The sequence below is a fragment of the Onychostruthus taczanowskii genome, unplaced genomic scaffold, assembly GCF_017590055.1.
Source record: "Onychostruthus taczanowskii isolate IOZ18803 unplaced genomic scaffold, ASM1759005v1 scaffold32, whole genome shotgun sequence".
NCBI classification, from domain to species: Eukaryota; Metazoa; Chordata; class Aves; order Passeriformes; family Passeridae; genus Onychostruthus; species Onychostruthus taczanowskii.
In genome coordinates, this window is record NW_024500572.1 from 2,869,929 (window position 1) to 2,895,664 (window position 25,736).

Consider the following 25,736-nt stretch of genomic DNA (forward strand, 5'->3'; position numbering starts at 1 on the left):
AATAATTATTTCTGATTATAATTGCTCTCAAAAAAAACTTATCCTGTACAAGAGCAGCTAACCATTCAAAGGAATATTTAATACACAGAAGGAACTACTAAGAGACCATTTTCCAAGCTCAATTCTTTCAGCTTGTCTGCACTAGAGAACACTAAATTACAACAAAGAGTGAGCAACCCTTGTGTGAACAGTGTCTAGTTGCCCAGCCTGGTGGAGTTTACAACAGTTTAGAACACAAAATAAGCAGCAGTGACCCCAGTCCTGCCTGCAGTGGCAGAACTGTGTCCATACTCCAGCTTGGTGTGATACAGTTCAGTAATAAATAACATCCTTAATTACGCTGCTGAATGAGCCACAGTGAAAACTGCATGAAAACAGACAGCACCTTCTATTTTGAACTGTTGCTTTGATTGCACCTCACCTGAAGTCATATATAAGTCTCATCAATATCATAATCTTCTCCACAGAAACCAATTATGTTGTCACAAACTGAGACAATAACCTCAAGCGAAGAATAAACAGCAGGAGCAGATGAGTGCCAAAGAACCAGATTTTATTCTCATGCAAATATCCTTAAGTAGTAAAACCAAGCTGGGGGAGGACGACTACAACCCCTGTGCTGTACTCACTCACTCCTGAGCATCTCCTGTACCAACAGATTGCAGCTGCTGCTGAACAGGATCTGTGTTTTCCTATTACACACTAGAGTTTATGATGCTCAATAATGAAGCAAAATAAAGTTTTTTATGTGGCACAAACACACTTTTGATTTAACCTTCCCTTGAAACTTTTTATGCACCTTTACAGAGTATTATATTTAGCTGGTATTAGAAAAAAATATTTACATAGAAACAATTCGATCTCAAGTTGGTTGATATGCAAGTCCTTGAAAAAAAGATGTGATTTGAGCTGCTGCTGCTTTCTGTAGGCCAGCACATACATTTTTGAAAAGGAAACCCACTGAGATGTTTATGAATCACAATTATTGACCTGTATCAGAATAAAAGAGTTACCTAGTAGCTTTCTAAGGTTCATTGTTTTGGTGTAAGAGTCCATTCACATGAAATATGATCTTAACTGTTGGGCCTGAGCAAATTTCATGACACTTTTCTCAAGAGTTTTAACCAATATTTCAGTTGTATTCTCAACACTAGCAGTGACAGTCTGACAGCCTAAATATCCACAATCTTACTACTTCCCATCTACTTCATCTGAACTATGACATAAGAGCTGTCATCAGATGCACTGAGTATCTGTCACCATCTTTTCAATAGAGTCTGATTGATCAACTTTAAATCAAATAAAGTAGAGCAAGATGAAATAATATTGACTGCTGCCTCCATGCAATGCTACTGCTCGTACTTCCCTAACCAGTGTCCAGCACTGTTCCAGGAGATCCAAAGGCAGCAAGGGCTGTACAAACACCTCCTGGAGGACACAGCCTGGGCCACTGCAGCAGAGGAGCAGCACCCAAACAAGAGCCCAGCAAACCCTGCTGACAGGAACTCCTCACTCATAAGTCTTAAAACAGAACAACCCTCCCAAAACACTGTGACATCTTAAAGAAGTAATGAGTAAGACTGTAGAATGGTGAAACAGGGTCCTCATCTATCACACAAGACAGACTCTTCTCTGCAGGAAGAGCCATGACATGACTGGGACTATCCACTAGGAAATGAGGGAAATCCTGCCATGCTTCCTTCTTCCACAGAGCTTTATGGCACAAAGCATTTCCACAGCTCAGTTTGTGTCTCCAAGAGCCATGTTCTGTCAGTAAAAGCAAAAACGAGTGAAGGAGGTTCCTAAGAAGATAAGCAGTGACTGCCATGCTGTGGAGGAACATGCAAATAGATGTGAAAGAGTGGATTAACCGGAATAGGAAACCTGCTTTCCTGCAAGAGGCTCAGTGTGCTCTGACACAGCACAGAACGCTGGGAGAGTCAGCTGTGTCCAACGTGTGGGCAGCAGCCTGAAAATCCAGAGACCAAACCCAAACACATGGTAAGCAAAGGAAAAGCTCAAGTGCTGTTTGCCTATGAGGGCTCATTGCTCATTGTCATCACCTACAAACTTGACTTGGATTTGTGGGGTAACATCCAGGAGTAAAACTAAACTACACCAGGCTAAGACTCGCAGCTTTTATTGGAATGTACCCATGTATTTTGTTGTATTTGTTATTTTCAAAAAGGAGAACATTGCTGTCCCTCTTCTATCTGGTCCACTGGTGCCCGCAGGAAAGTCCTGAAGTTGAAACAAGCCCTCATTTATATTCTCAGCAGACTTTAATTTCAATGTGCTGTGGAACTAAGAGGAAGCCATCTTCTTGGGGACAGAACATACAATTCAATTTTGTTCTGAAAAGTGCACACAGGATTAATGTCCATAATTGCACGGCCTGTGCTGTGGAATGACAAACGCCTTTCCCACTGCTCTGCCAATGTGCTTCAATCCAGAAACAAAACTATCAACTTCCAGATGCGTACTCAAAGCTTGGATTGTTTTGATGTCGAGGTGGTGGAGAGCAAAAGGATGTTGGAAGTCTTAAACCAGGTTCAAACCTTAGCCTCTGTTGGCCAGCTCAGCAATAAACATAAGCCAGGCTCCTGATGATAAAATCTGAGATCTGTCAACTCATTTCACATAGACTATCTAAGGAAAAGGTCTTAAGACTACAGTAGATTTCATCAGCACTTATACTGTCATGAAATAAAGAGAAAGCTTCTGTCTTGAAAAATGGTAGTCAAGGCATAGTTGGGAAAAATTCATATTACTGAATATTCGTGTCTGTGGTAGAAGAATGACAATGGGGAGGAATACATAAATCTTCTTGCATGATACCTGGAGCACAACAGTTGGAAAACAGAGATGTCTGTTCATTTTTTTTCCCAATCCATTTAGATTTCTAGTCAGAGTCAAAATGGCTCTAATTTACCTGTTTGGTGTATTAATCACACAAAGGCATTGGTCAGATTTCAAAGCAAGTGGCTGAGAGTTGATAAGAAGTGAAAATATTAAGTCAAAGATGGAAGATTAAGAAGGTGCTCATTCAAGTCCTTGCTATTTATAATTACTCCCTGAAGGGACACAATATTTCAAGTACAGCCTCTTGAGGTGAGAAATAATCTGTCAAGTCACCAGGCAAAGGTGTTAGAAAATACTGAGGCAATAGGAGTGAAGCTCTTTTGGAGAGTCACGGAGTGGGGTGGGTTGGAAGGGACCTTCGGAACCATCTTGGCACCTTAGGTAGGATCCACATCCACCAGACCCTGGAACTGCTCAGGTCTGCACAAATGAGTTTGTCTGAGGACTGATGTGTGTAAGAGACTGAAACAGCACTCAGAAAAATAAACAGGTCAGGCAAGGAGCTGCCTTCCTGGGCAGCACTGCCCTGGGAAAGCAGAGGCTTGACAGGAACTCCCAGGAGCTTCAACAGCTTTCACTCCTTTGCACTGTACCCCGAGAAATCTTTGGTTCTGGTGCATCAGGTTTTTTTCCTGCCTCCAAGTGTACTTAGCAGGGGAAGGCCTTAGTTTCATATGTGTACAGCTACTGTGGGAAGTCCCCTAAAAAAATATTCCCCCAACATCAACTATGTTGTTTTGTGTCTTAATAGATTTGTCAAGAGCCAGAACTGGGTATTTTTCTTGAATATATTTCAGCTGTCTCCTACCACATGGTATCTACTATCCTACAGTGTAAAAGAACACGAATTATTCAAAATTATTTAAATCACTGATTCCAATCACAATTTAAATCAGTAAAGAGAAAAACAAATTTAAATTGATTTAAATCCTCATTTTCTTTTGTACTTGTGTTATTTTCTAGGAGAAAAGTAATTATTAGCATCTGATAACTACGAAGAAATGCCTGATTTGCAGTAGATTATGAACTTTATAATCAGGACTTTTTATCAACAAAAAGGATTCACAATACACACATATTTGTATATGCAAATCTCCTTGTAGACTACTGGCATTTAAAATTGTTGTTGACACCAAACAGAGTTCAGGCTCTGCTGTGTGGGATCATTTCAAACACCTTTAAGCTGGTGCCTGGCAAGAATGAAATGTGACAGTTTAAATCTCTTTTTTGCTCCTGCACCACTTGGAATGACTGATGGAAAACTTATTTGAATCTCAACCAGAAAAATACACCATACAACAACTTACCCAGAATCTCAACCAGTAAATACATCACACAATTTACACAGGATTGTTTTGCTGTCTTATCTACCTTTATCTTTTTTTATCCTTTCCAAGCTTTTTCTAACACCAGATACGCTTGATTTTTACTTTAATTCTTAAGTGCTTGTTTTTAATTATCAGCATGTGCTTTCTAATACATTTGTATTCCCACAGGAAGTTCCCTGAGTAGATCTCCATGGAATGGCCTGTCTTAGGGAATCTGGCAGAGTTTTCCCACTGCTGCTACATGGAATGTTGCTTTCCTGGTGGTAGCCCCGGGCAGGCTCCTGAAGCTGATGCTGGTTTGATGTTGTGCCATTTCTACGTGCTCAGATCTGTTTCAGACACCACTCTGGTTAAAACACTAATTGCTGTAACGAGTCCCTCACTGCTCCTGCTTCTCTGGGTGGAGCTGGCCCAACGATAGCTATGGCAGGAATTCTTAGTAAGCAAGCAAGTAAAAACTGGAAGCACTTATTCAAAGGTTTTCAGGAATGTTCTTTGTCCACCTCACACCTCTCCCCCTGAACTGAAAGAAAGCCTGATATAAAACAATGCTCAACGCTTCTGAAAAATCACACTGGTTTCAAGTTAATCAAAACACTCCATTTTAAGCTTTACCCCCTAATTTTTGCATACAATCGAATTTATTGTGTCCACTGATTCTCAGTCCATTTACTTACTATCTCTTAGCTTTGATCCAATGCATAATGTCACATAAAATTGAATCCATAATTAAAGGAGCTCTGTTATTAAAAACTGGTAGATTTTCTTCTCTTCCCAGCACTTTTAAGGTGAAACACCAGAAAGAGGGGAGAAGTTTCCTTGCTGGAAATGGTGGCAGACGTATGGAAGTACATAGGAGCATCTATGGGGTCCAGATCTGGAGATGGTGGCTAATCCCCATTGAATTTTATTATTTAAAATATAGGTTCATTCTAAAAAATCTACCACCCTTTTCATCACAGCTGTCCACTGTTCTTCTGGTGTGCTCTTTGGTTCAGACTGTGAACAATGATCTGAAATCTTACTTCCAGCCTAATTCTATTTATGGGATGTTTATATTCACTTCTTCCCATGCCAACATTGTCCATTAGCTTCAGTAACTCTTTTCCTGCCCTGATGATTATACTCCCTGAAGTCCAACAACAATCACCTCCCCCTTCAACTCTGCTGGGCCATGCTGAACCAGGCGTGTCCTGCCAGTCTCTGCTCCCCAACATCACATCTTGAATATATGTGGCTGTGGAGTCCCACATTCACCCTCACCTCAAAACTACCTATAATGGAACTAGAACAGAGTCAAAAAAAAAAAAAAAAGTCTCAAATGTATGGTTTTTATACGAGAAAAGACTGAACTGACTTGTGATTTTCAGCTTGGGAATAGAGGAAAAATACTGAAATACAGTAATGGGAAATAAAAAAATCCTTGACAGCAGAGATGAACAGAGACCTCATTCAAATTTCTCAGAATGCATGATACAGGAGGCATGAAGTGTATTTATGATATTAAAGGACAGATCTGAAACAACATAAGGAAGTACTTATCTACACAGAGCTTTATTAAACCGCAGGGGACACTGGCACAGGATGCTGAGGAGATCAAAAAGATCAACAGGTTCCACAAATTATTAGGTAAATTCACAGAGGAAAAAAAAAATTCTACTAGGGAAAACTAAGCAGAAAAGATGAAGATATAATCTTCCATCTTAACAGGGAAGATAAGCAAAGGGAATCTCTGTATTTCTGCTTTGTTCCTATGAGTCCTTTAGCACCACCAGGAACAGGACAGTGCTACAAGGACTGTGGGCTGGTGGAACATGACTTTCCTCAGCCTCAGGAATCAGCCTTTTGCTCTGCCTCTCACAGATTAGTTCATATCTTTTTCAGATCCATGGATGTGTCTGCAGAATTCTGCAAAAAGGCTAATAAAAATAATGGGGTACAAACTGAACTTCCATAAGACAGAACTCACTCATGACAGAAATCAGATGCTGCCATCCCAAAAGGCCCCTTTCAATGTGATGCCCACCTGTGACCAATCCAAAAAAAACAGCCTGAGAGGTGCCTTCCTTTTTTTTTTTCCAATGATAATTTTTTCTTCCTGGTTCTCATGCCCTGATACAGAGCTATGAATAATATTTGCACTGCCAACTGCAGGGACACTGGTGTTTTAAAAAACCAATAATCCAATAAAAGTTTCAGTTTGTGGCCTTTACTAATTAATAGTATTCCATTAAATAGGAATATTACCATTTCCTTATTAGACTTCTCAGCTATCTTCTTTTAAAATCAACAGGTAAAAACTACATGGAGAAAGAGTATGAACAGGCATCAGAGAAACAGCCACATATTGCAGCACTGTTAACCAGCTCCTGAAAATTACAGCTCCATCTCCTGCTCACAGCCAGACCTAAATATATTTGTACACTCGCTCTCATTGCAAATGCAGTGGCTTTAGTTTTGTGCCAGGTAAGAGAGATGAGAATCCAGCTCCCAGTCTGCATTTCTAACTCTTCACAGAACAAGAGAGTCCAAACATATTTTAGTTCTTTATAGCTGCTCTTCATAGACAACTAAAGATCTTTATCACGATAAAAACAGAAGGCACTGCCACAGAGTGTAATTACATGGTGCTGGAGTTGACTGTTTTCTTCCAGAAATAGGAAATGGTTTGAAAAATGTGGTTTCTGCTCAAGCCATATTCTGAGCTCCTTAAATAAAATACTATCCCTAATTCCTGTGCAGATAAATGGGAACTCTGGTACTGCAGGACTGAGTAGCTCAATGGGTTTTGAGACTGGGCTTGGAAGGCACCACCTTCCTACTCCAGTGACCAGCTGTGAGTTGCCACAGTGGAAAATCAGGTTTAGGCTCTGTTCACACCACCCAAAAGTTCCTGTCCCAGGGATGGTGTAGAAGTTAGTTGGGATGATTCCTTGCTCCTCTTTAGTTGCTGAAGAACCCAGCACTTGAAGGCAGTGTGCCCTACGGAGCTCTTCCATTCAGACACATGGCACAGCAGGATTTGGTCAAAGGGTGGACTTGATGATCCTGGAGGTTTTTGCAACCTTAATGATCCATGACTGCAACCCCCCAGAAACACTGAGCCCTGCACCAAGTGAGGACAGGCCAGTGCTGCAGAGCCCCAGGCACAGGAACAGGATGGGGGCTGCACATCCACAGCTGCATCCGCGCCGGCAGCCAGTGGGAAATGTCCTGCCTGAAGGTACAGAAACTGTCAGGCAGCAGGACAAGCAGGTTTCAAATATCCACTCAGTCCCACACTCCTGATTCCTTCAACAGGCCTAAATTAGGATTGTTGTACATATCCTAAGACCACTGGCACTGGACTGTTGTCTCTTACTGTACAGCTAAAAGAAAAAGGTTCTTGCTTCTTCTGAAATAGTTTCTAAAGGGGAAAAAAAAAAAGGTGCCTAAAGGAGAGTAATTATTGTGCTAAATAACTATCAATAAATTATAAGAAGTACAAGCAACTCAAAATAGCTCCATAAAGATGAGTAAACATGATCTGAAGAGGTGTTTATGAATCACACTCCATCTCTCTTATTACAAAACAATAATGGTTCCTACATTTTACTACAGAACTTTCCACTGAAGATGCAAGAGATCTCTATAACCATTAATTTCACCTCCCAGCCTCCCAGCTGGGAAGCCCCATCTCCACCAGGACAAGCTCAGGGAGCAGGAATGTGCCATTCACCTCACACGACACAAGGTGCTGCAGCAGAGCTGGGAACAGGCGCAGACCCCGGCCTCCCATTTTGTGCATTAACCACAAGATCATCCAGTGTCACCCACTTACTCCATCTATTCACTAAACCATTGCTGATCATTTCTTCTGTTTCCTTTCCCAGAGAACCACTCTCTTAGTCAGGGAGCTGCAGTGTGAGTGGCAGCCCCAAATGTTTTGGAAAAGGTGGACAGAGCGAGGCACCGCTGCGGGGCCAGGACACACGGACGGACACACTTCCCTGTACCTGGTGAAATGTCCTGCCCACTACTCCTCCTCTCTGAAGTGGGATCTGAAGTGAATGAACATTTTTCTTCCTTAAACCCCAGCATGTCACAGGCTTCAAGAGCCATTCTGCAGCTCTGTGCATGCTGCTCACATCACACTCACAACACGTGAAAGAAAGTGACTCTGTTTTAAAGGGAATTATTATTTGCTGCTTCGAAAATCATTCAGGTTACCAAAGGCACATCCTTTCAAAACAAGTCAATGTAACCAAGCTCGACCTTCCCCAACTTGGGTTGCTTACACAGACATTCCCTGACTTTAATCAGGGTTCTCTCCCTCTGCCCTTTGCTTTTCCCACTCCATCCCTTTTCAGTACTTGCTTCTCTCCTAATCCTGCTCTCTTGCCATTTCTAGTCTCTTCCCCTCCTTTCTTTACAGTAATTTCCATTTTCTTTGAAATGTTTTGGCATTTAATGCTGGCTTTATTCTTCCTTCTCCATCTGCTGCTCTTGTCTTTCTAAATCTCTTCTGGAGCCTTCTCTCGGGAGAAAGCAAGAGAGATGTACTCTGTTCCATGTACTGCTTCATCTTTCTGGATTTCAGTTCCCTTCTTTTCCTTCATGGCTTGGAATCAGACAATCCTCCTGTCCCTGGAAGCTGATAGCAACTAAAATGTCTCCTGCAGCTCCACATTAGGAGGTACTGTGCTGCACTGGATCTCCTGCTCCCTCTGAACACAAGGATCTCAGGAGAGCACTGGGAAATATCTGCCATTTCTCCTATAAAAACTACAAGAGTGCAGAAAGCAAAATTACTGGTAGGTTTTACTCCCCTGCCTGGTGCTCGACATTTGTGGAATCTTCTGGCCATGGAGACTTGCTCCACCAGCTACAATCCATTTTCCAAGGGAGTTTCCCCCTCCCTAAGGGTTTTTCTTCTCTGTAAAATCTTCTATTTCATTATCAGGGCTTACAGGGAACAAAGGAGAAAAAACCAAGCTTAACTACTAAAACTGCTTTTAGACAAATCTCCCCTATATTGTCTTTCCCACAGATTTTAGTTTGGAACTCAAAGGCTCAGCTCTAAGATGTCTCTTCCCAGCCTGCTGGCTTGGCCTCTGTTCCCAGGAAGGGAAATAGCTGCAACATGGAAGATGACAAGGACATTTGCCCATTAGAAGCACAACAACAGATTTCTCTTGGGAAATGTGCAGCCCTATCTGCAAGTGTACCTTTGAACTAAGACATAAGACACAACAGAAACTGATCACAGATTAAGCAAAGCAAATATTAAGAGAATGGTGAAAGCATTTTTTTTCTGTTATCAATTTTTGTTTATTTCCAGACTTCAAGTCTGACTTTCTGTGAAAGTTTTCCTTGTGTTTGTTATTAACTGATATGTTTGATATTGTCATACCAGTGGGAATGATGCCTCCTGAATGTTTTTGCTTTCAGAAAGGCAGAAGGAAAATAAACACCTGAAAAAAAATCCCTTGCAGACAGCAAGATGGATTTTGCAAAAAAGGGTGAGATTTAAGTCATAAAAATTACAAATCCTTTACAGTTGCAGTTACATTGCCAATACACAGAAATAAAATAGAAGAAATGAAGCATTTATCAAGGTTCCAAAATAAAGTGAACAAGAACATTAACAAATGCCAAAGCTTATAAAAGCCTCAAAGCACTCAGATCCTCCCTTCTCTCACAAGCTCAAAAGGGAGTCAGTTGTTCCTCAGTTTTATCTTACATGTTTCCCACACCACCTTTTCTCTGGTCACAGAGATTTTGCTTTATTCAATGTCTAAAATATACCTGACCATGGAATGAGCAGCAGCCATAAAACCAGAGTGGAGAATCCCACACCTGTTTCTCAAGGTTTTCCACTGTTGTAACACAGAGCATATTCCCATGGATTTATTATAAGCTAAAAGGAAAATATGTATTTAACAAGACCCAATTCCTGTGAAATGTGCTGAGCTGAAGCCCAAAAAGAGACCAAGAAGGAACGTGATGTGCTCATCCTGCCCCACTCTCCTCTGGCAGTTCCATGTTTATGGTCTCCTACTTCCCCCCTGCAAACAGCAAATTCTCATGGCTACACGTGCCACACCATGCTCACCAGCACAAAAAGTGAGAACTGAGTGAATTGTCTTCCCTGGTAATTATTTGAAAGGTATCTGCAGGGATAACGACAGATTTTCAGATCAAAGCCTGATTTAAGCTGACCGACCCTTTCAGCATTTCTAAAGAAATAATGGATTACAAAACTAATTCAGTGAAAAATGAAAGTAAAAATAGAAGCGATGAGACATCTTCTAAATAAGCAAAGCTGCTTTTACAGCATGCTGAATAACTGCAGTGTGGTAAACATACCACTGTTATAAATAACAACCAGCCTTTTGACATTGTTCTTTCGTTAATTATTTCAAACTCTTTATCAGCCTTAACGAAGCAAACCTCATGGTTCTCCTGCAAAGTGAAAAGAATTACTCCCATGTATAGGAGGAAAAATTAGGATATAAGGACAGAAAACAACGCTTCAAAGCTACAGTGGCACATGTACAGAGCACTCAGGAAGTCTGATAGTGTAAGAGAAAAACCATCTCCTTGTTCAGACGAGAGTGTTCCCTAAGTGACTGATTTGTAGCATTTACACATCATTTAATTTTACACAAAATGCATCAAAATTTTTAGATTTAACCATAATTAGTAAACGATTTAGACATATCAAAGTTTTATACTGGTAAGTAAGGCTCAAATTCCTTTTAAATGGAAACTCTGATTTCTCCCTACTAAGGCAATTTCTTGTTTTGTTTCAAGTCTTAATCATAAAACCATTAAAAGTAACATTTTGTGTTAAAAATGCTAGCAGCTGCCAACAGATAATACACAGCACTTTGTCAGATTATAGATAAATAAACACCAGACCAGGCACAACAATGGGTAGTAAGTAATTGTGTCTCATTACCTTTGTGGTCTTCTTGGGCCAGCTGACCACAGGGACACCCGAAATGGCAAGATTTTGGTCATCATCAGCATGTTCCTTTAGTATGTTCTGTTGCAAATGAAAAGGCCTTTATTAACCAGAGAAACATTTCTCCAACTCAAGAGTGCAGAGACCTACAGAAGAGAATACTCTGCTCTCATGGCACAGGGACAAGATCTCTGCAAGTTACTCTTGCTTCCAAACTTCCAATTCCCACTGAAACTCTAGCACCAGTCATTAACATCCAAGATGTGAAACTTCTTGCAAAACAGACAGCAAAATCAGCCATCAATCACCTCAAATGTTACAGAATTCTTTAATATTGGTGTGTCCAAGATCAGTGTCTTACCACTGTCACCTCTCTCCCTCAAATCCAGGTCATTAAATCCCAGCTGACCCCACAACTGACCCCTTCTCTCCTAATCAAGGCTAGAGAAGGCCTGAGAAGCAGTGAGGCTCTGCCCCTGTTATTTCAGCCATCACAGGGCAGCAGGTGTGTAGTCTGGAGCAATCCTCAGATGCCTGATCATTCAGGTAAGTCAAGAATAAAAATATACTCTGGAACATTTAATCTTTTTGCAAATGGCAATCCAAGAGCACCATCATTCCCACTGCCCTTCCTCCCCCCATGATGGGCAGGACAGAGCTGCAGGAATCCAGCTCCCTTTATGTGACCAGCTGAGGCATTCAGGTTCCTGAGTGTTTGCTAGGAAAGGATCTGACTACGGACAGCATTAAGGGAAAAAGACTGGTCTCCCCTCCCTTCCACCCCCACCAAGCCCTTTTCTTTGATGCACTGTTCTAGAAATTTCATGAGTGGGTTGCACAGGCTGACACAGCTTCCACCACTGTGAATCACTCCCATGACCAGTAACTCAGCACAGAGGTGGTAAAACACTCCGTGGTGCAGCTGGGAATAGGCCACGCTCGCCTCCCGTGACTCCCTGCATGCTCACTAATTTAGCTACAAAGCTCTTCATTTTGGAGTTCAGGTGGCTGAAAAGGAAGAAATGAAAACAAAAAAAAAAAAAAAAAAAAAGGAGTCAGAAGGAGGATTCTGCTGTGCTGCTGAAAACTGAAGGCCAAATCAGCACCAACAGGTTAAAGACCAAAAAAAAAAGCTCCAATAGAACAAAGGAGAACTCCAGGTTGGAAATTACTTCAACAGAATATTTAGGAGATGACCCCAGACAATGAAGTTCAGCAGTGCTGTTCCCAAGTATATTAAAAAAGCTTAATTAGCCAACAACAGGCAGCAGGCTCTGTCAGTCCCCAGTGCACTCTAGTAATTAGTAATTTCACACACTATACAAAAAGAGCTTAAAATACAGTAATTGTTTTAATAGGGAGTGCACTTGGAATTCATCTGTAATCATCCAACTAAAGCCCAGAGTGTGATGGCACGTTCCAGTTCCCAGGAGCCTGAGTGTGGATGAGTGTCCCTGGGGCTGACTCTCTCCCTGGAGCTCAGACAACCTGTCACACTGAGCCCAATTCCCCAGCCTGTGCTGAAATGAGAGCTGTTACCAGCAGGCAGCACAGCCCCAGCACAGAGCTGCTCCTGCAGACAGCAGCACCCCAGCAAGGCTGTTGGTGATGCTGCTTAGGCTGAAAGCAGCACCAGGGACCAAAATAAGCGATACCAGTACAAGCCCAGTTTCATCAGCCTGGTGCTGTGGCTGCACTCAGGGGTTTGTAAAGCTGAGCAGTAAAACCCAGCTTGCCCCAGCCTGGCTGTGATGCAGAGTCTGTATTGTACCTGCTCTTCCAGTGCAACACCCAGCAAGTTTTAATCATTGGCAAATTAACTCGTGGCCAAGCTGAGGAGCACCTCTTTTCTCATGTCCTTTTCATTTGGAGAGAGATCACTGCATTAACTGAGCTGTGACCACATTCTGAAAGTTCAATCCTAAAACTGAGAGCTCTTTTGTATTCTCATCGCAAAGCCAAAATTCTCCAGAACAAGGAGGCAGCTTGAGAGCCATAAACAAAGGACAAATTAATCCCTTTTTACTTTGCTACTCTTAGGTTTGAAAGCCTGTAAGACAGAAAATCTTAACATTTCCACTAACGACTGTCAGAGACTTGGAGTTCAATGGAAAGCACAGTATATTCCAAGAACTTGGCAAGGTAATGAAGGTTTCTTGTTATCATATGTATCACGTGAAAATATTATCCAAGGAGAAATGCAAAACTATGGCAGCTTATCATCTGAGGCAGCTGAAAACAACGGCTGTCTGCACAGAGCACAGCACAGCCACAGTTGCGCTGACTGGAGCGTCAAGTGTCAGCTCACAACGGGCTGGGGGAGGCAGGGTTTTGTTCACCTGCCTAAAAACAAGAAAAAAGAAGATAAAGAAAAGCCATGGGGCTCCAGTTAGAGGAACAACGTGATGCTCTTCCAGCACAAGGTGGCTCGATTCATTACACTTGAGGGCTGTGGTGACAACAGCAGGTATGAAGGGAAGAAGCTGATTAACTGTATAAGAATTCAGCTTAGCCATTAATTTCAAAAGCACAGCAAGGAATGACTCCCCTGAAATGCATTCAGTAGAGGGAGGTTTTTTTCTGTCATCAGAATGGGAAGGGGGTAAGATTTCTTGGCAAGAAAAAGTAAGAACATATTTCAGTAGATATCATCTGTCTTGCACAAGAATCTTCTCCTGCTGCCAAGGAGCTGCAGATATTTGACAACCTCTGTTCTTCAAACCGAGTTTCTTCTGCTCTAATGGACTTCCACTGGCCCTTCTGAAGAATGGCAGTGTTTTTGCTTTGAAGTGGGCAAGGTCTGTAGCATTAGTAAGAGGCAGATCTCACAATCCTGTTCCCCAAGAGCAGCAGAGGAATTACCATCCTCTGGTACCACACAGAAATGTTATGTGCAGAAATCAGAGGCTGCACACAGGTGGGAATCCCTGGCAGTGGGTTTAATGTGTGTGGGCTGCAGTGCCACAATCCAAGGTCTGCTCAGCTTCACCTGTCCTGTGACGTGGAGTGCATCCTACACCAAGGAGTGCAGTGGTGACCTCTTCTTCATGCATAAGCCCACCCCAGCACTGCTGCAACCACCAGGGATTTAATTCCCTGTTTGGGCTGAGGGAAGAACTGACCTGCTCTCCAAGTGAGGCCTGTTCCACTCTGCAAATAAGCCTCCCTTGTGCTGCTGCACTCCATCGATCACGGTGATAAATGGGTGCTCAATCTGCAGAGGCAGCAGTTGGCACTTCTGGATTGCTGTGTCCCCACCAGACAGGCACACTTAGTTTGGAGCTCAGATGATGTGTAAGGAATTTACACAGGCTTAGTTTAGTTTTCAGTCTCCCTTCTGGTAAGGAAAATAAATTACTTTACTTCAGAAAGTCTCACCTACTTGACATTAAATAGCTGTAAATAGCTGTGGTTGTGTTTACCACTAAGAGCAGTAATCCAGTCACCCATCCTTTACCTTGCTCTTGCTCAGCTGGGAAAGCATGGATTCTTTGTGAGCTACCCCGATTAGTTCTGTGAAACTTCACATCACTGAATAAAATGGTTTCCTTTCTCCAGTTTAACTATCCATATCCTGTTTTCTGAAAACATTAATTATCTTCCTAAAGCACAAAGACAGACTTGAATGTCATACAAAAAAAAGTTCCTGAGTGTATTTCATTAAGAAATAAAAGTGCTAGAATAAACACTGATTTATTTGCTTCAGGAAGAAACTTGTTTAAGACTTTCCCAGCAGAGCAAGAGCTTTCAGACTTTGTCAGAGCATGTTCTTGCTATGCATTTGTTAAAAATAACTCTCAAATGGGTGCACTAAAAGGGTACTTCTAATAGGAAGCATTATTAATACATCACTTGCCTGAAAGTTGGGTTGCCCATGAAATAAACCTTGTTAACACAGCCAAATACAGTCACAGCATGGGTCATACAGCTCCTGCAGGATTCCTGCCTCCATTCAGTCACACAGCTGACTGAATGTGCTCTGGGTACTCATCAGGGTGAGGTAAAGGGGCCAGGCCTCTGCTCACTCCACTGCTGATGCTATCAGCAAACCCCCCACGTTATTATCTGTACAGGTTGGAAAACTTGTAGCAAAGAACATGATTCAGTGGTCAAAGAGATAAATACCCTTCTGGAAAATGGACTGTATTTCTTCCTCTGCCATTATGTCTTTATGTGGTACAGGGCAAATCTTTAAGTCAATATTCCACAGGGTGTCATGAGTTGTGTGCTCCTGCTCTTCCTCATGCCTGGCTTGGGATCTGGATGTTAAAGATCAGAACTCCTGCTCTGCAGAAATGTTAAGCCATGACTGTTTCAATATAATTAAAATCATATTTTGCACATATCATTGTTAAATACACTAACTGTCCTGGCACATAAGGCCAGTACCCAAAATTACTTTTATCTTAATCTCTTTGCACCCCAGTTCCCTGTGGTAACAACAGCTCATCCATTATGTGTGGAGCAGTGGGTGGAGATCCTTGGGAATCTCAAGGGAAAATTCATTCACCCTGTCCAGCTAAGGGGCTGAACATCAGAACGTGATGGAACAGCAAGGGTGGAACAGCTGCATCCTCACACCAGGGAACCCTGGATCCTGCAAGGACCATTATGCTGGAGCATGCTCAGAGGACTAAAATCTGTCACTTGGCAACTCCTCCCTCAGCACGCCCCATCCTTTGAAGGTAAAAGCTCTAAACACACTCACACACTTGGGTTTGATTTTTCTTTTTTTTTTTTGAAGTGAATAAACTGAATAAAACAAACCTCATGTCTGAGGACATTGCACTCCACTGCACTGCTCTCTACCACACCAAGGAGCACAGTGGCAGAAAGGAGGGATGGCTCTTGCACCCAGGGTCTCAGAAGTAGATGGGAATGGGTCACACCTTGTCACTGGCTGCCTGTGACAATCTGCTGATGAACAAAGAGAAGGCCTGTGCTGGAATCCTGGACTGCCCCCTGACCTGGGAGGCAATGCACTCAACTGCCCCTAACTGCCCCCATTCCTTCAGAGCACCTGGGAAGTGGATTGTGAAACCCCAGGGAGTTATGGAGGAAGCTGACTGCATGGGCTTTAATTAATTTACTCTGCCATACTGGCTCCCAGTCTCTGAAGACTGAGGGCTGCCTTATATGTGGGTCAATACTGTAAAAAAGATGGATGAGAAAGTTCTTTAGCACTTCTTTAGACACTGTTCAAGAAGATGTTTGAGTTTACATGGTTTTTAAAAAGCCTTACTCTGGCTAATCAGTCACAGACTGGCCCAACATCCAGAGGTGATTCCAGGGGAAACAATCCTGCTGATGTTTAGATGTGGTCATGGGCTCTTTAACCAGCAGGGAACCATCAGTATCCAGATGTTGGGTTACATCCTTATGGTTACAGCATGTGCTGGCAAGGACAGAAAGTTTAGAAGCAGGCAGTTATCAAAGGAGATGGAACATCCAGCTATACACCATAACTGGCAGGTGCTCACTTAATACCAGTTACAGCACAGTATCACCAAAAAGGTGATACTGGCCTTTTTTTAAACACACCATTGTAGTTCTCCATCTCTGTAGTCAGTGAATCCACTGTTCTGGAGAGGAATAGGAAAACAGATACTCCCACACAGAGCTTTAAGCCAGATTCACATATGGTACCTTGCTGTGTTCTAGGGAGATGTCTCACAGCACTCTGGAGTCTGGCATCCAAAGAGGGAGCAGGATCCCACTGGGAACATCTGCACCAGCCATTATATGTTGCACCCCTTTCTGGATTTTGAAGTGAAAATTATCCTGTGCATCAAGCTTGGAGAAGTAACATGACCATTCTTTCTGCTTCACCACAAATTCAACTTCTGGTCTTCATTTTGATTTCTGATTAAAAGATGACTGATCCCAGAGCAAGCTCATGAATCTACAACTGCAACTCTGAGCAGGTGTATCCACTTTCATGTACAAAGTGAATGATTTTGCAAGAAGAGAATTTCTGAGCTCTTGTGGTTTACCAGAATGAGAGCAGTGCATCACACTTCCAAGCTCCAAGATCAGGGAATATGGTTCCACTGCACACTGCACATGTTCAGCCTTCTCTAATGGCTTTGAAGCCTTTCTAAGCAGCTGTTACATCACTTGCACTAAAATAGTACAGGCTCCTTCCCCATTTACCACATAAACACATATTTTCCCCCTCAGATTGTGCCTTACAAAGCTGTTGTGTATAGACTGAAGATCAATACTGTTCACAGACTGAAAATCTACAGAGAAGTTGTGTCACTAGTGAGTACTCACTCCTCACACCAGCCCCAAAACCAATATATTGTACCAGTGGAGAATAATTATCAACCTATAGAGGGCAATGGAGGAAAGGAAAATGAAAAAGGTGAAAGGAAAAAAAAAGCAGCTGGAAGTGTTAGACAATCTATCTCCTGAGCTGCAATCAAGTATTTACATTTTGAATGTGTCAGCTAATGAGGTGTACACCAGGGAGACACGAGACCAAAAAGGGCTGATTAAAAGTGTAAATATAAACAGACTTTTTGAGGTATAATATTTACATGTGAAACATAACAAGTGCTGAATTATGAGAGGATACAAACTTTTGGCCACTACTGTGACAGTCAGAAAGGACTGTGTCACTTAAATCTGGCTGCAAACAGGAGCCAGAGACAGCTTTGGCTCAAGGAATCATTTCACTGTCAGGCAGAGCAGCCTGACATGAGCTGGTCACCACACAAAAGCTGCCACCCCTCTGCAGCAGAACTCTGCCTTCTGCTCTCCTGCTGTGCCCACAGAGCAGAGTTTGTGTGGATCACCAAGTTATCACACCCACCTTCATGTCCTCCAGGAGAGCCTGAGGGTCTTCAATGCCTTCTGGAACACACTTCTTGTTCTCTGGGAGAGATTCAAGCTTTTCCACCAGGGCTTTTAAACCCTTCAGTTCAAATTCTGTGAGGTGAGTCCATTTGGTTGAAACTTCTGTAGCTGGAGACCCCGTGGGTGTTTTGGGATAGTCTGTCGGGGTCGTTGATTTTATGCTGTCATCTGACTCATTAGACAAAGTTCTTTTCAGGTACCTCATCACTGTGGCTTTTTGTTTCCTCCCTGCAGCCTCCTTCCCTTCTGAGTGTGTGCTGTTGGGTGAGGAGGAGCCATCCACCAAGGATTTGGAGTTCTTATCCAAGCTGTCATCCTTCTCCTCCTGGAGATGGGCATCACAAGATTCTTCATCCATGTCTAACCACGAATCTGATGAGTAGCTGTCTGTGCTGCGTTTTCTTTTTGCATCTGAAAGTTAGAAAAAGAATGCTGAATTTTTAGCCAGTGTAACCTCACAGCTGAAGCACTTCTGTACCACTGGGGCCAGGTGCTGCCTATTTCAAAGGGCACTGGAGAATGGTTTAGTGAGTATGTGACAGGAATGGGCTTTATTCAGCTGATTTTTAATTTTTTTTTCTTTGAGGGGGGCGCTTGTTTGTCTGTTTTAATGCTGGTTTTCATTAACATCTACTCAGTTCAAATGACTGGGAAACATTTAGGGAAAAATTATGCTTTCTTCAAAGCTTCAGTCCTCTATGCCTTCAATTAGGAGTAGGCAGAGCTCTTAAGTCACACACAATTAATTTTCCCACAAATCCGAAAAAGACCAGATTCGGCAGCTTTACAGCTTTAAGAGGAGAGTTAGCACAGAAGGAGGAGGGGGAAATGATGGGAGAAAGCACGTTAAAATGCTGTACATCATCATTCTTCCAGGAACCCTGCACAGCACAAAATCAACTCCTCACTACTTTTCCTCTCTGCAAGCAACAAACTGTTGATAAAACAAGAACCCCCAGTTGTTAGTGCATGAATACTCATTGCTCTTCTGAGACAGAGGATTTCAGCTGTGCTTATTTTACGACAACAAGACAAAACACACTGAGAAACACAGGGACTGTCACAGCTCCATGCTACTGGTTTTCTTAATGCCATTCCTGATACATTTTAGGTACTTCTCAGGAAGATTTAAAGGCAAGTTTCTGAGTCTAAAGAACTATTAATCTTAATTTCCCCCTAAGAGCCCCAATTGTTACCCAACTCCGTGCAATCAAGCAGTGAAAGCAATGTAGAAACCAGTGGCCATGGTTCCCTCAAGCACACATCTTCTCTTATTTATTAGACACAATTTCCCTTACCAAGTGAACAACATTGAATGCAGGCTAGCAACAGCAGGAATTTCTGTGGAAAATACAGTTAACAGTGGCAACACCCAGTTAAATCAATGTGAATTTTATTGCTGGCTGAAATGGGTATGAGATTGAGCTGCAAACAAAAACACACTGCGAAGGAAACAGAAGTCACACAGAAAAAGTGAGAGAACAATTAATGAAAAGTTCCTTTCACAGCTTCCATGCTTTCCAGTGCAGTAGCTTTGGATTAGGACAATGTGAACCATGCTTAAGGAAGGATTAAATGGACATTAATGAGAATGCTCAGCATCCGGCTGTTCAACAGCAAGGTTCAAAACAAATGCTGGAGCCCAGCTCCAAGCTGGAGAATTCCTCCTGGTCACAGGAACACTCCTTGTCTGTGCTCAGTCTGCACCATCCTGTCACAAACACACTGGACAGAGGTGCCAAGGCAGTGGCAGTGTCTGAGGCAGCTTGCTCAGCCTGCCTGGCTGCTCAGCTCTGCAGCTCCCAATAAAAGCCCTGCAGGGCCAGCTCAGCTCTGTGTGTCACTGCCCCAGAGATACGAGTTGGTCACCTCACACATCCCAGGGCAAGTGTGCTGCTGCTACAGGGTCTGCAAAAACCCAGCATCTCCATCCACTCTACTCCTTCAGACAGGATTACATTTTTCCTCAAAACCAAAATGGCCATAAAATGACTCCTGAAAGGTAAGTTTAAGCTGAAATGCCTGTGAAAAGATGGCAGCCACAGAAAGCACCAGCTATCAGCAAGGCAGGGTGCAGCTAAATCCAGCTCCATCCACAGGGAGGGTAACTTCCTTCCTGCAATCCTCCAAAAAAGCCTCACAGATTATTTTGTGTGCTGAGGTGGTGGCATCAGCACTCCAAAGCAGCTCCTCCTCTCTGCTCTGTGCTAATACACCCCCATGCTTCTCTTAGAAAAATAAACAGGATTAGAAAATATCTTAACTAGAACATTTAAAACCCACTCAGTTATCCAACTTTTATTTCACACTGTTTTTTCCTTTGTCCACAGTAGCAAGCAGACGTACCTACCTCAAAGGCTACATAATCAGCTTATGTCATTCTCCCATTTTACAACTGAGGAAACAGATGCTTGGGAGAAAGCACGATTTGCTCATTGTCACACATCAAATCTAGGGAAAAACCAGGAATGAGAATCCAGGCTGTCGGATCCAGGGCTGGAGCCCCCTTCTCTGAGCCACACAGCCTCGGTGAGCTGTTTTACAACTGACTCAAGCACAAAGCCCAGCCTCAATGGGAGAAAATGCCAGAGTTCTGGCATCAAACAGGAGAGGGTGGAAGCAGATCCACATCCCTACGCTGCCAGGACAGTGTCATTAACAGAAAGTAGTGTAAATCTGCACAAAGAAAATGGTGTTTCTGTCCTCCTGTGCTGTAGCTCTGCTGAACAGGAACTAATGGCTGTAAGTGGGGCAAAGCACAAGTGTAAATAAGGCCTAAAGAAAACGAGGGAGATCACGTTATGGAGGTGGGAATGATTTACTCCAAGTAACGCTCTGGTGCGAGGAGAAAAAGCTTCCAACAGAGATCTCCACTTTTTGTCTCTTGCTCTAATCTATGGAAACAAAAGGCAGGAGAGGAGTGGAGCACCAGAGCATAGTGGGGGCCTGTTCCCAGGAGAAGGCAGCACACGGAGGGGGGCCGGCAATTCCGTTCTGCCAGCTGCCACCGCGTCCCTGCCACCGCGTCCCTGCCACCGGCCGCTGGCACGAGGCAGCGCCGCCGTGCCAGCCACACCTGGGCACAGACAGGCAAAAACAACTGCCACCTGACCCCAAACAAACACCACCACAGCAGTGCATGCTCCCTGCATGCCTGGCAGTCACTTCAGCCTTGCCTAGCTTTCCCATGGGCACGGGGCTTGCCGCTAACCCGGAGTGCACCAGGCTGTTCTGGAGCACCAGGGGATTACAGCGCTGGTGCACCGCCGGATTAAGAGCAGGCTGCTCTCAAAACACAGCAACTGTCTGCTACTGCTGCTAGTCTAAAAAAAAAAAGCACCGAGGGAATCAATAATGGAAGGATAACTTCAAGGTGAGGGAGATTCAATTTTGTGTTTCTGAGTGTTTTGTTGTAATGCAACATGCCATGATTTTTATTTATTCATTTCAATGAAAACATTGTCTGACAGAGTTACTGTGCTGTCAGCTGAGGCCCTACATAAGCATAATCTGCATTTACTTTGTTGAGAAGTGCATTTTAAGCACTGTATTACCAGGGCTCCACTGACTTGGAGGTTTCTGGTTTATTAAGTCTCTCTGTGGGAAACAGCACATGCTCAGCTCAACTGTTTCTTCTTCTGAGTCAATGCCCCAATGAGTCCCAGGTCTGAAGCCCACTTTCAGAGGGGTTATCCAGTCTGGGCTCCCACACAACTTAGTGCAAAAATACCTTCACCCCCCCATCTCAAAGCAAATAAAACCAGCTCATACAGACCAGTCTGTGATCTAGCTCAGTGAAGAGGTGGAGCAGCAATGACTTGACCACAGGACAGAGCCTTAGAAATCTTTTCTGTAACAGTTCACTTCCCTGTGGCTCTGGGCAGACCACTTAACTTTCCTCACAGCTATCCACTTGTACAAGAATAATTATACACAGTTTCTTTTCTTGCTGAAAAGCATCTTACTGTATTAGAGAACTTAAAAGAAAAGGATGGAGATCAGGCATAATCATGAAACCTTTCTGAACTATTTAGAACAGGCCAGTGGGTAGTGTCTACCTTGCCATTCCCAGCTCCAAACCCTGCCACTGTGACTTGGGAGCAGCAGTTACTATCAGTCTGCTAAAGACAGCAATGGCATTTTCATTAGCAGAAAAACCCTGAGCATACTGGAAATGTATCCCATTGCTCCACTGCATGGAGCACCCCATACAGCAACCACTCAATATACTCAGGTACCTGTCTATCATGAGCAAATCTATTCCATCCCCTGAGGAAGAGGGGGGAAAAAAGAGACATGGCTCTTTCACTGTGCCAGAGGGCATATTTTCTATATCCATCAGGCTTAACATACAGTTAGAGCCATCCTGTTAAAATTTTAGCAATGGGAATCTTCAAAGCTGCAGGCTACAGAGAAAGCACGTCTCTGATAGCCCAGGATCTTCTCCCAATTACTCTTTGTCAGCTCACTCTCAACATCCATATCTCACTGAAGGTCAACTGTGGTTGAAAACATCCAGTACAGACTCATTCATGATAAGAGTAAAAATAATGAAGACATATCCACCCTGAAAAACAGCACACATTCAAAACTAGTAGGAAACCCAAATAGGCTCTCTTCTGATTTCAGCTGGCAGGACAAATGTCCCAGTTGAGAGAGACAAGCAAAAGAAAAGAGAGAAAGAGATTGTGTGCTTTTACAGCAGCCTGTGATTGCTGTCATGTCGTCATCCCCCTGAGTGTTTGCCCTCCTGGGAGAGATCTGAGAAAGAACAGCCTCACACACTGCCTGGGAGGACACAGCCTGCAAATCCATCCTGGGCCTGAGCAATGGGGGAGGAAGGCACTGCCATCATCTTCCACCTCATTTAGAGCTGCACTCAGGTTTTTATTTAGGGAGTGGGAAGACTCCAGGTTTCAGCCTTGCCTCCACAGAGGTGGGTTTTTTTCCTGTCTGAACTTTTGTGAGTGGAGACATTTAGAAAACATACAAAGAACAATACAAATTGCTACAGCTGCATACAAGTATCAGGACAGAGGTATCACAACACAATCACACAAATACACTTTCAGGAACAGACAATGTCTTGAAAGTCACTCTGAATTTAACAACCTTCATGTCAAAGCAAATAAATAGCATGTATAAAAACATAGTATGGAAAGTCTAAAGATATCTTTAAAATCCAACTGCTGATTAACTGTTTTCTGTGTTCTACAACAATGTTCATTATCAAGATAGTAATTTTTTTTCTTTACACAGGAGAACAGAATCCCCATGAATTTTATGAATTCCCTTGTGAATCCCAGATACTGTGGGCAGTGTCCTGCACTATCTCCAGTCAATGTCCTCCTCTACTGATAATCACTTTCTCAACTTCAAAGATCCACTACAGTCACTGTACCAGAAGCTATGTAAGTAAAGAAAGCAGCACAACTGGAGGGTGAAAAATAGACAGTTCTAGCACCCAAAAGGAAAGGCAGAGAACAGACATTTAGAACAAATTTAGAACAAATTTCCAGTCAAGGAAATTGTTTTTTCAAAGTAGGAGAAACATTTAGATTATTCAAGAGAAATTTCTGAAAATTAATAAAAGGATATGAAGAATTTTTCTTAAACCAAGAAGTACAGAAGACAATTAAATCTGCTGAGGGGTTTGAGGAGAAGTTAAGTACTTTGCTTCAGTACTCTTAAGAAGAATAATGGGAAATTCTTTGTCAAGGGATACTCCCTCATGGGAAATGAAGAAATTGCTTGCAGATAGAGAAGTCCCTAAGGAAGAGACAATTTAAGGACTTTTGCAGCTCTGAAGAAAAGCCTAAAAACAAAGAAGTAGGGTTTGGAACACGGATGTCTTTAGGATATCCCATCCCTCAGCAAGTGAACAATATCAAGATACAGGCTCCACAGAACAAACCAGGTTTAACTCAAAGATTACAGTTCATAGAGATTCAAGTCAAGAGGCTGCACACAGACCAGTTAAAAGAAAAGCAAAGCAAGAATTTGAAACAGTATTACTCACACAGAACAAAGCAATGCAGCTTTGTAAAGGTAAATAATGTACCTTTACTGCTTCGAATTTGGCAAATGCCAAAGTAAAAGATCCAGCAGTATAGCAGACCTGGTCTTTTGAACCACAACCCCCACTAAAATAATTCTTTTAAAGTAAAGTTTCTGCCAAGAAATAAAAACAAAACCCCAATTTTCTGGCAAAACAAAAGCATACATCTCTCTCTGCCAGAAAATGAAGCCACCACAGGTCACAAGACCCTGAGCAAATCACCACCAAACCCTTTTCCATCTAGCCAGGCTTTTCCTGAAGCCTTTGGAGCTGGCACTCTTTGGTCATGCAAAACAATCCTGTTCCCTCTAGACAGTGGACATCTATAGCTCCCAGTGAGCTTTTATATGACTGGAATATCTCCCAGCTAACTGGACTGAGGCACATTTTGTAGGGATCACCAAACTATTATCAGTAATTATGGAGCTGGGCTGGAATTCACACTGGTGATTTAGCTGGAAAAGGTCCCATCTCAATATCCTGAACCATCCACTCTCCACAGCTAATTTGTTCTGAAATTACACGTCGCTGATCTGGCACCTCTGCCCTGCCTGCAGGACCAGCTTCTTTCCATGCCAGTGGTTTAGACAACAGGAGATTGGTCCTTATTTTCCAAAGAATGCAGTTGTCAGTTTTTTCACTGCTTTCTGAAGAGCTGATCCAAAGGGCTAATTCATCCTTTCCTCCTCTAGGATAATCTTATGAGAAAAATTCCTCTGGACACAGAATTTCTGCTTAACTAACCTTTCTGACCAGGGTCTCAGCTAAAATGTGAAGCACCCAAATGCCCAGTGACCCCAGGAATCCCCCCTGGCCTATCTACACAGATTATTAGCTCCCTTAAATTATTCTTGGTCAGTAAAACTCACTGGAGAGCAACACCTGCCCTTAACTTCCTCAATCCCCCCTACTAAGAACTGTGCTCATAGGTGAACATTTCCCTTTTCTGGGCAGTGCCAGCCATGCCAGGTTCACTCCAAGTGGCACCTCAGGGAGCAGGGGGCACAGAAATGCTTTAGTCCTCCTCCACACTTAACAAGTATCAGTTAAGATTGTGCTTGTGCTATTTTCAGCCATTCTGTGCTTAAAAGCAGAGGGAACATGGACCATCACCAGCTTTCATTAAAAGGAGGAAAAAGAAGGCAGTTCAGCACAGCAACAATTGGATTGGCACACACTGATGCAAAGCTCACACCAGTGCCAAGGTAATGCCTCAGGCACATCTGTCTCTCCTCTGGTCCATTTTCAGCTCTTGCTGTAAAGGTTTCTTTGACCTCCCTGTACCTGGGTTACAGATCATGGAGATTTGTGTAGGTGTTTTTTGGGTTTGCTCTTCTGCAGAACTAGAACCCAGTCACCAAAGAATTACAGGAGAATTTAAGGAAAAGAGAAGAGAAAGAAGGCAGGTTTAGTGACCACAACGTGTTCTGTACAGGAGCTGCTCTACAAAAGGACAAAACATCCACCCCAGCAGAGCACATCTGCAATACACACATTTCTGGCTACTGAGGTGCTGTGCTGAACATGGCAGTAAATCCTCAACTGTTTGGCAGATCATCCCAACACAAACATTACTGAAACCAATGAAAAAACACATCCAAAAATTATTTTCTGGCATCCACTTGCTAAGGGAATGTTCAATACAAATAATTCAAAGTAGGCTGGTACTTCATGGAAA

The 25,736-nt window shown here is 42.9% G+C and overlaps 1 protein-coding gene across 8 annotated transcripts in view; it reads right to left on the reverse strand.

Moving 5' to 3' along the window:
• Positions 1 to 25,736, reverse strand: part of KDM2B (lysine demethylase 2B) — a 106,529-nt gene that overhangs the window by 27,534 nt on the left and 53,259 nt on the right. For all 8 annotated transcript variants that reach the window (XM_041410471.1, XM_041410464.1, XM_041410466.1 and 5 more), the window contains 2 exons: positions 17,957 to 18,411; positions 11,134 to 11,220 (listed from right to left, as the gene is read on the reverse strand). In XM_041410471.1, coding sequence (XP_041266405.1) covers positions 11,134 to 11,220; positions 17,957 to 18,411 — 542 coding nt within the window. The remainder of the gene's footprint in view (positions 1 to 11,133; positions 11,221 to 17,956; positions 18,412 to 25,736) is intronic.